Source organism: Micromys minutus (genome assembly GCF_963924665.1).
Source record: "Micromys minutus genome assembly, chromosome: 2".
Lineage (NCBI taxonomy): Eukaryota > Metazoa > Chordata > Mammalia > Rodentia > Muridae > Micromys > Micromys minutus.
Window position 1 is genome coordinate 93292238 of NC_137971.1, and position 15029 is coordinate 93307266.

The following is a 15029-nucleotide window of genomic DNA, read 5'->3' on the forward strand; positions in this document are numbered from 1 at the left end:
ATCATCTAAGACCTGGGTGGGAACCCTGAACTTTTATCTCCTGCTTCCTCTTTAATGCTGCTGAAGACATTTCTTGGCATTTCACTGCTTGCAGACTTGAACAGCCAGAAGTAAAGAGTGGGCAGGACAGAGCGGGTTGAACCAGCAACACAAATGAATATACTTTCTTTATCGAGGGGTGACAAACAAAAACAAAAAGAGCAAACATGTAAAAATCCAGGGTGCTAGAAATACAAACTCAATTCAGACTCAAGCTCGTCTAGACCCTGGTCATAATCCCCAGTGAGGTGCCTATGAGCACCAAGTCAGGGAACGGGACAGGAGTGAATCGGCGGCCAAGAGAAAGGGTGGGAAGGTGATCTCCTAGGTCTCCTGGTGTTCACCCCTACAGTGGTATCTCCATCTTCCCAATGACTTTGAAGATCTGCCAGGCCCTGTCCTCTTGGCCCCAACCTCACCCTAACCAGAGCATGAAGGCCGATGGTAATCGGTTCTCCCTTCCCTTGCTTAGTCCTCGCTTGCTCCGGCTTCTAGCGTTATTCTTTTCCTCTGCATTCTTCTCCGTGATTAGTAGCAGGTTAGGTACTGTAGAAAGCCACAGTGAGGCTGGGGGCCAGAAGAGGTGGGGTGGAGACGGGATGAAGACGAGGGAAGAGCTGTCCTAGGACCCCTCTCTTCATGGGATCCCAAACTGTACAACCAGCTCTTCTTTCGCATCCACGCGGATCTGAGAAAGTGCACTATAGGCATAAGCAGCTATCCTGGAGACCTGAGACGGAGGCCAGGGAGGGAAAGAACAGACATGAGAGAAGAGACTTACAGTGTGAGATGAAGTGGCAGTACAGGAAAGAAGGAATGGTGGCCTGAAAGCCAAAAAGAGCTGGGTGCGCTGGTGCTCGTCCACAGTTCCACCAGCCAGGAGGCTAACTCAGGAGGACCACAATTCAGTGCCAGCCTGGGCCATAACACTGAATCCTCTTAAAATCCTCTTAAAAACCTTAGGTTAGGATTGTAGCTTACTGGTAGAGCACTTAGCTTGTGTGCACAAAGCCCTGAGCTTTATCTCTGGAAGCAAGTAAGAGAGCAAAATAAAAGCAAGGGCAGGTGCTGGGAGAATAAACAGTATGGGGAGGAACTAAGAATGCTGGGAAAACCAAGACCAAGGTGGGAATAAGCTGGGTGCACCAATACCAGACTCCTTCCCCCCAACCAAGCCATGTGGGAAGGAGCAGCTCACCTGCTGCAAGTCAGAGAACGGGATAGGCTCGCTGGCCAGCACTTGGTGGGGCTGGCTGGTGAGAGACGGCAGCGGTGGCAGCTTCTTCCAATGGGTCAGACCGCTGCTAAGCACAGCCAATCGCGTACTGGCCAAGAGGGAGGAGACAGGAAAGGACAATTAGGCCAAAGCTTGCTCTGCCCTGCCCAGGCAAGCCTCACTCCCTCAGGCCAGGGGATCATGGTGACAGGGTACAGTTCATTACAAACTCACTCTGGCTGGACTCCTTTGACCCGATCACCCTTGATCAAACACATTGGGCAAACAGGGCCGACTTGAATGCCTGAAGCACTTATGTGATCTGTAGTTAGTCTTCTGGGCTGCACCCAAATGAACAGCCTGAACTGGAGACCAAACTCCAAAGCTGGAAAAGTGTCTAGAAAGCCGGCCCCACGCTCACCTGTACTGCCTTGCCCGGTCCATGTACTCATGCTGCTCCATGCCCTGGGAGTCTGCGGCAGACACATCGATGATGTTGCTTTGAAGAGAAGAGACAGAGACATGACAGGTGCTTCAGAGAGACACGATGAGATCAGTGCTAGGTGCCAGTTCCAAGGCCACCTGACACTAGTACTCCTGCCTGCCCACTCTAACAGGGCAGAACCTAGAGACATTGCTCCCTAATGACCTTGTCCCATCCTCTATGTTCCAAACTTGGCTGCCTCTGTCCCAGCCTGGTCCTGTGACACTTACCTAGCTGTCTTGGCAAGGATGGAGGAAAGCAGGGCCTGCTCATCGGTGCGAGCTGAAGGTAGGCTATGGTAGTTGGGCTCAGCTCCATTGAGGGCTTTGGTAGGGGTGCTACTGGGGTCCAGCAACAGCTTCCTCTCCTCCCGATCCTAGGAGGGGCCAATAGAGAAAAGTCAGCCCTGGGACCTTAAGTCTAATCTTCCTTTCATTTCAAAGGTTCCGACCTTTAAACACTAAAACTACTTTTATGAAGATGACTTGAAGTGTCCAGTTGGATGCAAAGTCAGAAAACATTCACTCTCTGACTGGCCCAAAGCTGGTGGTCTAGGATGAACCTAGAGAACCTAAAAAGCATTCGGAAAGGAGCAAAACAGCATTGACCAATGTTGACCAACAGTCCTGGAGCCTCAATAATTGGTCAATACCTTCTGGACAAAGGCTACTGGAGCTGAAAGTTCAGAGGAGCTGAGAAAATACCACAGTAAGATTCCAGAGGAGAAATCAATGCAAGTCAGAAGCCCAAGAACAGCCTTCCCTGTTCCCCAGGTAAAGTGCTCCCCAGCAAAGATGTCTACCCACATTATAAGGCCCTAGTGAAGCCAGATAAGCCCCTGGACTGCAAGAGAAAGTAGGTCCATTGTACCTTGCCTTTCCTCACATTATCTTAGTGCAGAGACTCCAAGCCCACAGCCAAGATACAGCCACCAACATCCTCTCTTCGCTTCTCTCCAGGATCTTTGTAAAGCCGTCACAAGAAGAATACAATACACACATGCACACAAGACACAGTCTTCCCATGTTCTCCAGGCTGCTCGGGAACTAGATAACCCAGCTGGCCTGGAACTTGCCAGTGTCCTGCCTCTACCTCTGGTATATGCTGACCTGAGAAAACAGTGGAGCTCTTCCTCCCAGCCAAACTACACTTTCCCCAACACAGCCTCCTCCGTCTTCAGCAGCCCTGCTTATTAACCTCCGCAGACAACCACAGACACCAGAACCAATTTAGAATTAAACCAAAACTGCATCTCCTATCACTGTATTTTCCTTGTCCTGGTTCAGACCCTTGTTCTAATCTTCTGCCTTAAGTCCATCAGTAGAGATCCCTGCTGGCTGTCAGGAGCAACCTAGATAAGCAGACCTGCTTCACGTCTATTTAGGCCATAGAAGGCTCAGGACATGGCAACTTCTAAAGGCCCAGTGCTGTCCCATCAACTTCCAGTGGCCAGTCTCAGTAGTCCTCCAGGGCTGTCTCAGTTCCTACCAGTTTCCCAATTACAGGAGCCAGCTCTCTTGCTCACCACTCTCCCTATAGAGGGCTACTTCCTCCTGCCTTGCCTGCCACACCCCAGGCAGGCTCAGCCTTTCCACCTTGCTCTTCCTCCTCAGAACTACATTGCCCAAATGTGCTCAGGCCATTTGACCCAGTTCACATCTATGATCTAATGCCCCATTACCTTTAGGTTCCTAGATAATCTCCTTCCTCAGTATCAACAGGCTAGACAGATAAAATGTTTGTCAAAGGTTAAAGCGTCTCTCAGAAAAGCCGATCACAATGAGACCCCCATGGCTTGCTGCTTGTTCTTTTCCCAGTCTGACTCCTGACAGGTGGTCCTTCAGGATAGGTCCCTGTCATCCCCACCCCCACCCAAAAAGTTAATCAACCGGCACCCATAGAATGAGTGATACATAGGGTAAGTTTGTTACATCAAAGTTTGCTTCCTAAGCCAATACAACCTGAGTCAAAATTGCAATATTTACTTTAGCAAACTCATGATACCTGCCCACCACTACCTCAGAGCTTGTCCCAGAATTAAGGCATGAATCTTGCTATTAGAACACCGTGGCCAGAGTACTTCTAACATTAGCTAATTCTATTTGATCCTCTGAACCTTCCCCCTCACCTTTAAACATATTACAGGTAACTAGAAGGAGTCAAATGAAGTAACCGTAAAAGCTCTCTGAAGACCCTACTGTTCGTACATTTTTCTTTCTCTCTGCGACACAGACCCACTATGTATCCCAAAACTGGCCCTGAACTTACTGTGTAGCCAGACAGCCCACAACTCCAGTTCTTCTTCAGCCTCCTATGTGTAAGCCAATGGGATGCTTTTCTTATAAAACAGGGACAGACAGTGCTGAAAAGGAGGAGGGCTTAAAGAGGGAGCTGGGGAAATGGTCCCAGTGGACAGTACATGGCTAGCACGTGTAGAGCCTGGGGTTTGATCTCTACTACTGCATAAAACTGGACACACGTGGCACATGCCTGTGACCCAGCACTCAGGAAGCAGGAGAACCAGAAATTCAAGGTCATCCTCAACTATATAGCAGGTCTGCAGCCAGTCTGGGCTATGTGAGACCTTTAAAAAAAAAAAAAAAAGCCAGAAATGAAAATCTGTCAAGGGGAAGGTGGGATTTTAGGAGAAAAGCAAATCCAGATCTCCCTCCATTAGGCAAGAATATTTGCCACCTCCTTTTCTGTTGTTTTGTGGTGGGTTCCTATTTTTGCTGTTCTAGCCTTCAGCACAACAGGATGAAGGGAAAGTTATTGCCACAAAGCACGTCAAACTCAGATCATGAATGAGGCTCCGGAAGCACTCACCCTGACTACAAAGCACACTCCCCTGAACTGCAGGGTTCACTTGGGGAAAGAACAGCTTCCTAAGTACAGCGCTACCACTGGGTAAAACTGTTCTTTGTGGCATGGTGCCTACTGTGTGTAGAAAGCAGGACTCAGGTTTTGAGGCAGCTATAAAAGGAATGGCCAGTGGGCTGACACCCAGCCTTGCAAAAGTCTTTCCCTCCTTAAAAGCGGCCAGTCAGGAAAGGGATTGTGGTATAGAGAGGAATGAGAATGTACCCAGAGGAAGATGGAAATTTAAAAAAAAAAGAAAAGAAAGAAAACAAAAAAACTAGACACTAAAGTGTCTCCAAGCCAATGTTTTCTGGAAAAGAATAAGATCTACAGTCACATTCTTCAGAGGGGTACTCTAGCTAGGGGAAGCCTCAGGCACCAGTCAAGGAACAGTAATCCTTCTTTTCTCAGATTCAGTCAAAGCAAACTCTATTGCTCCCCAGAGTCCCGATGTCTTCACTCTACTAAATTCTTCACTGGCCAACTCAAATGACACACCAACTTGGTGCCAACTTCTGACACCAAACCAACAGTGGCATTACATCTTCTATACCAGTGCCATAACACACATAAATTCCTGATTTATCTCGGGAGACTGAGAGCCTCAAATTACCTCTCTCTATAATGGGTTCTTAAAGTCCACTAATAATACAAGCTGCAGTGAAGAAAGCACAGGAATCTGAGAGTGAATGTTTCGCGAGAACCCAGTCTGCGGATTCAAGCGGTGAGATACCAGGGTATCGGAAAGTGGAAGGGGAGGGGCCGAGTCAGGCGGCGGCCGTCGTAACCCTGGGCTGAAGTAAGACTAGGATCTTTAAGAGGGTAGGTGCCCGGCTTGCCGTCCTCTCTGTAATCTGTCCCCTCCAGGCCTCCGTACTCAGTGAGCCTGCAGTCCGGCTCCCCGCCACCGCGGGCTTTATTCTGGGCCCCACGTCCCGCAGTCGTAGCCCACAGTCCCAAACCCCGTCTGCCGCTGTCGCACCTGGTCCGAGTCCTCGTTCTCGCTGCTATAGCAGCACCCCATGGCGGGGTCGGGCCGGGCGCTCAGGCGGCGCCGAGGAGGGACGGCGTCCGTCAGGAGCCTTTCCGGTCACATGACCCGCAGCTGCCTCCCGTTCCCCTCCACCTCGCCTAGCCTGTCCTAAAGCCGCTCAGGCGCCACAGCCAAATCTTGTCTTCCGGTCCCGCCTCGCCGCGTGACAATTGCCAACCAATGGAAAAGTGCGTCTTACGTGACAGGACCCCGGGCACGTGATCCGAAGGCAGGCGGGGCGAGTCACATGATTTTGTTGTCCTAGTCTCCAAATCTAAATCCTTTCGTCCCTTGGCTTTAGTGCCCAGTGCGGTGAGAGACAAGTTGTGTGATCACAGGGTGCCAGGGCCACCTTTGTGGGCCCAGAGCTATGAAGATGAATTCTTTAATGCCACGCGAGGTGCGAGTAGCGTCGTGGAGGAAGACGTGCTTCACACAACTCTTTGCCAGTTTCTTTGTCCTTTATGTGTGAGACCTGGAATTTGCTGTGTAGACCAGGTTGACCTCGAATTCAGAGAGCCACTTACCTCTGCCTTCCCAGAATTAAAGGCATATGTATTTTTATTTTAAGTATGTATAAGAGTGTGGAGGTCACAGAACCACTTGTAGGAGTTGGTTGTCTCATTCCACCAGGTCGGTCATAGGAATTGTCAGATTGCCAAACTTTGCTGCAGGCACATTTTAGCCATCCATACTCCTGTATTTGGCAGTTTCTTGATTAAGGTGAATTCTGCCTGAGCAGGCAGACGGCAGGCATTTCTCCAAATCAGAGTATTCAAAGTCTCAATGCAAACCTTTACCCCTGATTGCCTTTTCTGATTATTTTCTGAGCTCTTCCACCTCTTAATCCGGGTCACTCTCTTATTAAACTAACAAATGATGAAGCCAGAGACAACGCAGTGATGAAGAATACTGACTGCTACTCCTCCAGAAGACCCAAGTTAAATTCCCAGCATGGTGGCTTACAATCATCTATAACTCCAGTCCCAGAAGAAACAGTGCACTCTTCTGGCCTCTGGCAGCAGGCAAGTACGTACATACACACACACACACACACACACACACACACACACACACGCTCGCGCACAAACATACATTCATACCAAACAACCATATACATAAAATGAACAAAACTAATTTAAAGGACAAACCCCAAATCTTTACTGTCTACAGTGTGCCACTCCAGTGTTCAATGTAGATAGGTAGCTGGCCAGAAAACAGCCCAAAATTCAGCCTATCGAATCCCTAGTCTGGTAATCACAGTATATTCTATAGCTGTGGTTTTTTAGTTCGTTTCTTCTACCAAATGTGAGTAACTGAGAGACAAGGACTGAGTCTGACTCTTGTTTGTGACTGATACCCTCACACTTACTTACAGAAAACTTGGGTATTGAACTAAGTAAATAAATTTCAATTACTTTTGTTTACACCATGTCCCATGTCCTGATCCCAGGGGGTTGGTTTGAAAAGTCACCTAGTACAATTTATTAATTCTTCAGATCAAGACCCTAGAGTTCTGCTAAGTTTCTCTGAGGCTTGAGAAATAAGAAGCAGCAGAAGTTTGTCCCTGGGCTTGGTAATCTGAACTGCAGGTCTCAGGTGACAACAGCTTCTGCATCAATAATTGAAATCAGGTCCAGCCTCCATCTTTAGGGTTATTCCTCCGAAGGACATCCCATTCCGGTGCCCTGGTCTTTCTTAGGAGCCTTCAGCTCAGGTAAGCAGGGCCTTGTGGGTTCCCAAGCACACTGATTCATGGCCACATCACACCTGCTTCACATCCCTTCACATACTCTGGGTTTTAACATAAACTCCTCTTCCAACCAAAGGTCTCACAACAACAGCCCAGCAGGGTCAGATCTGGGGGAAGAGGGGGCGGAAGGGAGGAAAGCTACCTCCTGTAGGTGGTCCTGGAGAAGACAGCTGAATGAGGACTCGTGGTGTGTGCATGTGCATATTTGCACTTACAGAGAATTCTTTGGAGGGGATACAAATACAAAAACACAGGATTGGAGAAAATACACAGGACCTGGGAGGACCCACACCTCCAGGGAAGAGCAAACGGGAAAAGTCTTGGATAAAAAAGAAGATACTCCACTCTAACATAGTATAGAGGGGGGATTTATTTTTGAGATAGGGTCTCGAGTGTAGTCCAGGTTGGCTTCAAACTTTGGATCTTCCCCCTTGGCCTTCCTCATGATGGGATTACAAGTGTACACCAAAATACTGTGGATAGTATTTTCTCTAATTTTTAAAAGATTTTATTTCTATTTTATACATATGGATGCTTTGCCCAAATGTACTGAATGTACTTCTGTGTACTTTGTGCATACAGTGCCCACAGAGAGCACAGGAAAGCACTAAATCCCCTAAGCCTGGAGTTAGACAGTTGTGAGCAACTAGTTGTGGGTGCTGGGAATCAAACCCAGGACCTTTGGAAGAGCAGCCAGTGCTCTTAACCACTAAGCCATCTCTCAAATGTTTTGTTCGTTGTTTGCTGTTAAGATTTTTTTTTTTGAGTGTTTTGCTTATACTCATGTTAACTTGTGTGAACCCCTGGAGGTCAGAAGAGAGGGTTGGATACTCTGGAACTGAGGATATAGCTAGATGGTTGTAAACTAACATGAGTACTGAGAACAAACCTCCTCTACAGGAGCAACAGTGCTCTTAACCACTGAGCCATCTCTCCAGCCCCATGCATAATGTTTTGATTACCTTTTGCTGAGACAAAGCACAGTGAGAATGTAAATGGATTCACAACAAAGCTTTTCTCTTTTGCTACATTATAATGGATCAGAGGAGTCCAGGCAGATGAAGTATGGTAGGAGGAAGAGACCCCAAGAAACTGATGAAAATGGTCTTGAGGAAAGTCAAAAAGTAGGTGGGATAGAGAACAATTTAACAATGGATCTACAGTCAGGACCAGAGATATAGTTTGTGTTAAAGTATGTTAAGTGTTAAACATGGGCAGCAGGAGGTTGGAAAGAGCACAGGCTGGATTCAAATCCCAGTTCTGCTGTGTCTTTGGCAAAAGACAACCTCTCAGCCATTTTTGTAAAAGTGTGGTAATTGCATAAATAAGTCTGCACAAATGACAGGCAAATGGTACATGTAGGTTTTCCCCCCAGCCTCCCTCTATCCTAGGACCCAGGTAGGGACAATGTCCCCTGCCATTGCACTGGCATTCCTACCACTCGTGGTAACACTGCTGGTGAGATACCGGCACCATTTCCGACTGCTGGTGCGTACAGTCCTGCTAAGAAGCTTTCGAGACTGCCTGTCAGGACTTCGAATTGAGGAGCGGGCCTTCAGCTATGTACTCACCCATGCCCTGCCTGGAGACCCTGCTCACATCCTCACCACTTTAGACCACTGGAGCAGCTGCTGCGAGTACCTGAGCCACATGGGCCCCGTTAAAGGTCAGTGTTCCTTTCCCTACTCTTCTATTTGAGAAATAGTCCCAAGATGGTGAAGGAAGACTTAGCATCACCCACTGCTTAACTGGGTAAATTAGGAAGCTTCGTGATTGTGTTTGACTCTCCCCCCCCCCGCCCCCTCATTTAGAAATGAGGAGTCTGGACCAAGTTATTCAATTATCCAGCAGATGTTTATTGCCACTCTTTTGTGCCAGGTGCTGAGGGAGGTAGAGATCACAGAGGGTAAACCAGCCACAAATGCTGGCCTCAAAGATATTGAATAGAGGAATAACCATAACTCAGAGCCAATTATCTGTTCTAGATTTTCTTCCCTACCGAAGAGGCTTCCACGACCAATTCAGGATAGCTGTCTGCCGAGATAGCACAAGTACTTCTAAGTATTAAGAGATTTATCCAACTCCAAAATCAAAAAAGACAATTGGCAATAGGAGTGTGCATTTGAATGTGAAACTGAAAATGTCTCAGGAACCTGGAAGATAGGGTAAATATTTTGCCTGGGCCACCCTGGAGAAAGGAACATCTAAACTGAGTTTAGAAGACTTAGTTTCAAGTTGGCCAGATGGCTGGAGATAGGTGTTGGAAAGGGCAAAAGTCAGCCTGTTTTGGATGTCTTCCACAACAGCCAACTTGCCCCATACACAGGTCAGATTCTGATGCGGCTAGTGGAAGAGAAGGCCCCTGCTTGTGTGCTGGAGCTGGGCACCCACTGCGGATACTCTACACTGCTTATTGCCCGAGCCTTGCCCCCCGGGAGTCGCCTTCTCACTGTGGAGCGGGACTCACGTACAGCAGCAGTGGCTGAAAAAGTCATCCGTCTGGCTGGCTTCGATGAACAAATGGTCAGCCCCCATCTCCCCAATGCTGATCTCTCTCCAACTATCCCAGGAATTGCTCAGACCAGGCCTCTTTTATGAGGACTCCCATTCAATGAAGCAGCTCCATTCAGGCAGCTGGCATGTTGCTCCTACCCCCAATCCGAGTCATTTGCACTTATTTCCTGCTGGTTTATAAAAGCAGCAAATAGAAATCTCTCCATTGCTCAGCAAGTCTGAGTCCAAATCTTATTCTTTGGTTAGTTTGTGACTTCAGGTGAAGCACATGTCCTCTGATTCTTAGCTCCTTCATGGGCACATAATAGAAATAACAATACTGAGACTGACTACTGGATTCCTGAGATCAGCGGAGACTGGGACACTTGTAAGAGTCTAGATTAGTACCTTGCATAAATCAGGCAGATCTGGTGGGGTCCAGAGTGGGAAAGCAGTTCTTGGCCTCACCTCCAGCTATGGCTTTCCCCACAGGTGGAGCTCATTGCAGGCAGCTCAGAGGAAGTGATCCCACACCTAAGAGCTCAGCACCAGCTAAATCGAGCAGATCTGGTGCTCCTGGCACATCGACCTCGGTATTACCTAAGGGATCTGCAGCTACTGGAAGCCCATGCTCTGCTCCCACATGGTGCCACTGTATTGGCTGATCATGTGCTTTTTCCTGGTGCACCCCGCTTCCTACAATACGCCAAGAGCTGTGGTCGCTATCGCTGCCGCCTCCACCACTCCAGCCTCCCAGACTTCCCTGCCATCAAGGATGGCATAGCCCAACTCACCTATACTGGACCTGGCTGAGGTCCAGGACCTGGGATATTTACTAATACAATCCCAAACCCACTCAAGCAGACCTCATAATATCCCCTTTCCTTCTCTGTTTAGTAGCCAACACATGCTAGGCGCAGGCTGGGGAAACCTTCTTTTCAACTTTGTCCCCCTCCGACCTCTGTACTGATCTGAAGTGTCAAATTCTAACAGCTTTTCTGATCCCACAAGGTCTCCTCATAGAAAACCAGGAACTGGAAGCAAGAGGCCTGAGCTCTTAATGTAGTTATTGATTGCTCCCTCCAAGTGAGTCCTTCCCTTCTCTGAGATTCACTTACTCTTAACACCGAGACAGCTGGCTGAAGGGACTGGAGAGATAGCTCAACAGCTGCTTCCTACCTAAAGGACCTGGGTTCAATTCCCAGCACTCACATGGCACAGGCACACATGTGATATACATACATACAGACCAAACACGTTTAAGCATAAAACAACAACAAAAAAGACATCTGGTTGGTAGAACCTCCCAGCTATGAGACCCGGATAAGATCAGAGCCATCTGCAGACAATGAGACCCTGTAGGAACACCTGGGTACCAGCTAAGCCGTAAGAATTACCAGTCACAGAAAGCTGGGCTCTGATCCTGGCCAACATGGTCCATTAGATTTCTTTGAGAGCCCTTACATAATCCCGTCCCAATGTCCAAGAAAAGATGCTGGATTCTGGGTCCCACCAACAAACAGGGAATAGACATTGGGGAAAGAATCAGTCCTGTGTCTTTATTAAAGAGGGTTTGAAACGGACCACACCTGGCAACCAAGGAGTGAGGTACCAGCCAGGAAGGTGGGATGGGCTCAGGCTCTTGGGATTCAAGGGAAGACTGGTGGCCTGGAGGGGCCCAAGGAGACCTTGTCCTGGTAGCAGCTGAGAAAGTGCCTAAGGGAAAGCTTTAGGCACTACAGCCACAAGCTGGTTCTGCAGGCTGAGGGGTTGAGGCTGTGGATGCAAAATAGGTTGGGGTGGTCTGGAATCACTCTGAGGCCACCTTGGCTTGTCTACCTAGATCATCCACTGGTCCTGATCCTGTTCGTTGCCTTCCATGTCCACCTGAAGAGGAGGCTGGGTGTGGGTGGGGAGGGGCCTCAGCCGGCCTCAGCCCAGATCCTGCCCCTGGGTACAGCCAGGGTTTCTGTATGCCTTGACAATAAATTAAATCAGGGGCAGGAGCCTAGGAACAAAGGCACTCCCTACACCCCACCTACCTCATTGACCTCTCCATCATCAGGTGACTCATTATAGTCATTCATCTCATCCATGTCCTGCATGTCCTCGTCATCTTCTGAATCCTCTTCACTGTCCTCATCATCTTCATCATCCTCTTCTTCCTCATCATCATAGTGCTAGTAGAGCAAAAAAAGACTCTTTAGGTCTCAGGACTACCTGGACTAGGTCAAGAGCTGGCCTACTTGGAGCCTCCTCCCTCCCAATCCTGCCTGCCTTGAGTCTGGCAAGCTGCTGCATGACCTGAAGGACCTTAGTACTAGGCACAATGCCTAGCCCCTCAAGTTCCCACTTTTTCTGTCTACTCAGATTGAAAAATCACAACTGTTCTGAACCAAAAGCAAGGCCTTGTTCTACTGGGCTTTACATATAAGCCCCACCCATAAGAACCACTCACCTCTGAGGCAGGCTTGCCAATGGGTACCAGGTTGTTGTCTTTTTCTGCGATGCTTTGGAGCTGTGGGCAAAGACGGATAGGGAAAAGTAGGGCCAAGGCACACGCAGAGCAGGTTAAAAACACTGGACTGGTTTACTCCACCCCTTAGGAGACTCCCAAATGTTGAAACAAAGCTCCCACCCCCACCCCGGTTCTCAGGAAGATTCAATCTCCCTTTCTCCTGTCATCTGTTCCTTATAAAATTGATGGGCATATGTAAAGTCTTTTGGCTTCAGTTTTTTCGTTAAATTCTAGTGAGAGTGAAATGAAACAGTCTAGAATATGGCATTTTGTAGGTCCTCATTAAGAGTTTAGATGATTAAATCCTGTGGTGTATAGAAAAGATCTCAGGCTGCTAGGAGCTTAACATAGATCTAATCTAGCCCCAAAGTACTAGGGACCCTCAGCAAGTTAGGGTACCACAAAGTAAGAACTGTATCCCCAAGAACCCAGCTTATCTATTCCCAGCACAGAGGTTCTTCTAAGCAGGTCTCCAGTGTAAGGCAAGGTCATGACCTAGGTGGCACACCTCCATGTTGCAAGCTCATTCCTCACTCACCCAGGCCTGATGCTGCTGCTCCTGCTGCTGCAGCTCTGTCTCCTCCACACAGGGTCGATCCAGATTAAACCACAATGTCTCAGTCACACGAGGAAAGAGTGAAGGGAACAAGGTGGACATGGCTCCTAAGCTGAGGAAATGGGTCACATGAATATGTTTTGTTTTGATGTAGTTGTAATTTGATATAGGGATAGGGGAGAGTGGGAGGTAGCAGAGAAGCTCCCCTTCCCTCTTGAAGTCAGACAGACCTGAGTTTGAGTCCTGGCTCCATCACTTACTAGCTGTTTGACTTTGGCCAATACACTTAACCTCTCTGGGCCTCAGTTTCCTCATCTGTAAGAATGGGAATAATTAAAATTATATCATCCTCAAAGTTATTATGACAAAAAAATAAAATGAGTAAAGCTGTATGCTGCGCAAGGAGAGAAGAGACTGGGAGCCAGAGATAGAATATGGCATGTGATTATGCACAAAATTAACGATAGCAGGGATCTAGTAAAATTCACTTTACACACACACACACACTATAAAACTTTTTTGCTCTTTTGATTCATGTCACATCCAACCAACGCAAAATGTTTTGCACATGAACCACCTCTCTCACCAACCAAACAATGCAGTACACCCAACCAAAGATAAGAGATATTCTAGGAGGGATGGGTAAATAGATAAACAAACGGAAGAATGAATAATGAACTAACATGTAAGAGAACAAAATCAACTCTGTGGGCTGAAGCTGATGACCAGGAAAGTCACCGAGAAGCCGAACTAAAACCCATCAGCTCAGAAACCCAGTGATATGTAGAGTTTGACTTCGGCCACACACTCGGTGGGGTCTTAAAACATACGCAAGGAAGGGATCCTGGCCCAGTACTGTACGAAGGGTACAGAAAAAAAAAAAAGAATTGGTATCTACCTTGGTGTCTTCCCCTATTTTTAGTCAATGAGAAAGGGTTTCAATATTTAGTCCTGACTAGCGTGGAATTTACTGCATAGACCAGGCTAGTCCCAAACTCACAGAGATCCGCATGCCTCAGCCCCCGAATGCTGGGATTAAAGGTGTACACCAGCTACCACACCGGCCCTACTTTAGCTTTTGTTCTAACTTAATTTGACCCACGCAGAACTAGACGCTGTCATTCCCTAGACCAAAGCCCCCCAGGTCCTTGTGACAAGAAAAAAAGCGTCCACCCTCATGCCAAAAGTACTGACAGATTTTTGTGTCCTAAAAGCCTACCCACCACCGCCCATTCTTTGCTCATTATGAAAATGACTGCGGGATTGACCAACAGGAAGGAGGCAGGGGCGGGTCTCCGTCGGGATTTGGACTTTATAGGGATGCTAATCGCAAAACGCGCGCGGCCTGGCTGAAGCCAATTAACTGAAAGAATCGCTGGGAGACAGGAAGTGAAACCAATGCATGACGGAACATGAGTGATGGGTGGGGCTTAGAAACTAGGAAGCGGCCAATGAGCAGGATGTCTTTAAAGGTGGAAAAGGGGAAAATGAGCTTCTAGGGAGGCGAGTCAAAGGAACTGGGTTTCTCTGGAAGCCGGAAGAAAGAACAAGCAAAGAGCCGGCAGCAGTCTCGTTTCCGCACTTACCGCGCCAAGAGCCGGCAGCCGGCAGCGACCCGGAAGCGCTTCCCCAGGCCCGAGCGGAAGAACCCACCAGAATCCGGGACTCACTAACGCATGCGTTTTCCGTCTCCTTTGTTTCCCGCGTTGACTACCAAACAGGAAGTGACGTTGACGTACCTTAGTTACGTACTACTTGGGGGAGGACATTTATTTGTTCAGTCTACCCATTGGCCCCGCCTTAAATCTCAAGCGTCCTGGTTTCTCCAGGCTAGACCTTTTCTGGCGTCCCTTTAGTCCATCCCACTTATCACTAGGCAGTGCCTGCAGGTTAAATCTCCTCGAAATATAATGGTTTCCAGAAATGTCCGTTTGTGAGGATAGTGTGTGTGCTGCTGCGTTCCAGGAACATCTGTTTCTTCCCTTCAGTTCTCAGACTCAGTTTCCCGTTTGAACACATTTATTCTTTTCAAGGGGATACCTTGACCATAGTAGACAAGCCTCTGTCACGGAGCTACG

At 48.1% G+C, this 15029-nt stretch overlaps 3 protein-coding genes across 5 annotated transcripts; 1 reads left to right on the top strand and 2 right to left on the bottom strand.

The window, feature by feature from the left end:
• Nucleotides 1–142: 142 nt before the first annotated feature.
• LAMTOR1 (late endosomal/lysosomal adaptor, MAPK and MTOR activator 1) lies at nucleotides 143–5740 on the bottom strand. Its single transcript, XM_080912185.1, has 5 exons — nucleotides 5581–5740; nucleotides 1970–2115; nucleotides 1677–1754; nucleotides 1238–1364; nucleotides 143–769 (listed from the first exon to the last, which is right to left on the bottom strand). Exons 1-5 carry the CDS (start codon nucleotides 5620–5622, stop codon nucleotides 677–679), a joined length of 486 nt encoding a protein of 161 aa, XP_080768311.1. The 5' UTR covers nucleotides 5623–5740; the 3' UTR covers nucleotides 143–676.
• Nucleotides 5741–8475: 2735 nt separating this feature from the next.
• LOC308416773 (transmembrane O-methyltransferase homolog) lies at nucleotides 8476–11271 on the top strand. Its single transcript, XM_080911842.1, has 3 exons — nucleotides 8476–9050; nucleotides 9711–9907; nucleotides 10370–11271. The coding sequence occupies exons 1-3, from the start codon at nucleotides 8792–8794 to the stop codon at nucleotides 10688–10690; spliced, it is 777 nt and encodes a 258-aa protein (XP_080767968.1). The 5' UTR covers nucleotides 8476–8791; the 3' UTR covers nucleotides 10691–11271.
• A 139-nt stretch (nucleotides 11272–11410) lies between these two features.
• On the bottom strand, nucleotides 11411–14589 carry ANAPC15 (anaphase promoting complex subunit 15; the record flags this gene model as incomplete). 3 transcript variants are annotated; one of them, XM_080911843.1, is made up of 6 exons in its annotated part: nucleotides 11411–11764; nucleotides 11920–12057; nucleotides 12336–12395; nucleotides 12934–13063; nucleotides 13182–13266; nucleotides 14538–14589. In XM_080911843.1, the coding sequence occupies 5 exons, from the start codon at nucleotides 13202–13204 to the stop codon at nucleotides 11717–11719; spliced, it is 399 nt and encodes a 132-aa protein (XP_080767969.1). In that variant the 3' UTR covers nucleotides 11411–11716. The 3 variants fall into 3 exon arrangements, with proteins under 3 accessions (XP_080767969.1, XP_080767970.1, XP_080767971.1); XM_080911844.1 differs by lacking the exon at nucleotides 14538–14589 and having other exon boundaries at nucleotides 12934–13058; nucleotides 13182–13268; XM_080911845.1 differs by lacking the exon at nucleotides 14538–14589 and having other exon boundaries at nucleotides 12934–13058; nucleotides 13212–13266.
• Nucleotides 14590–15029: the final 440 nt, after the last annotated feature.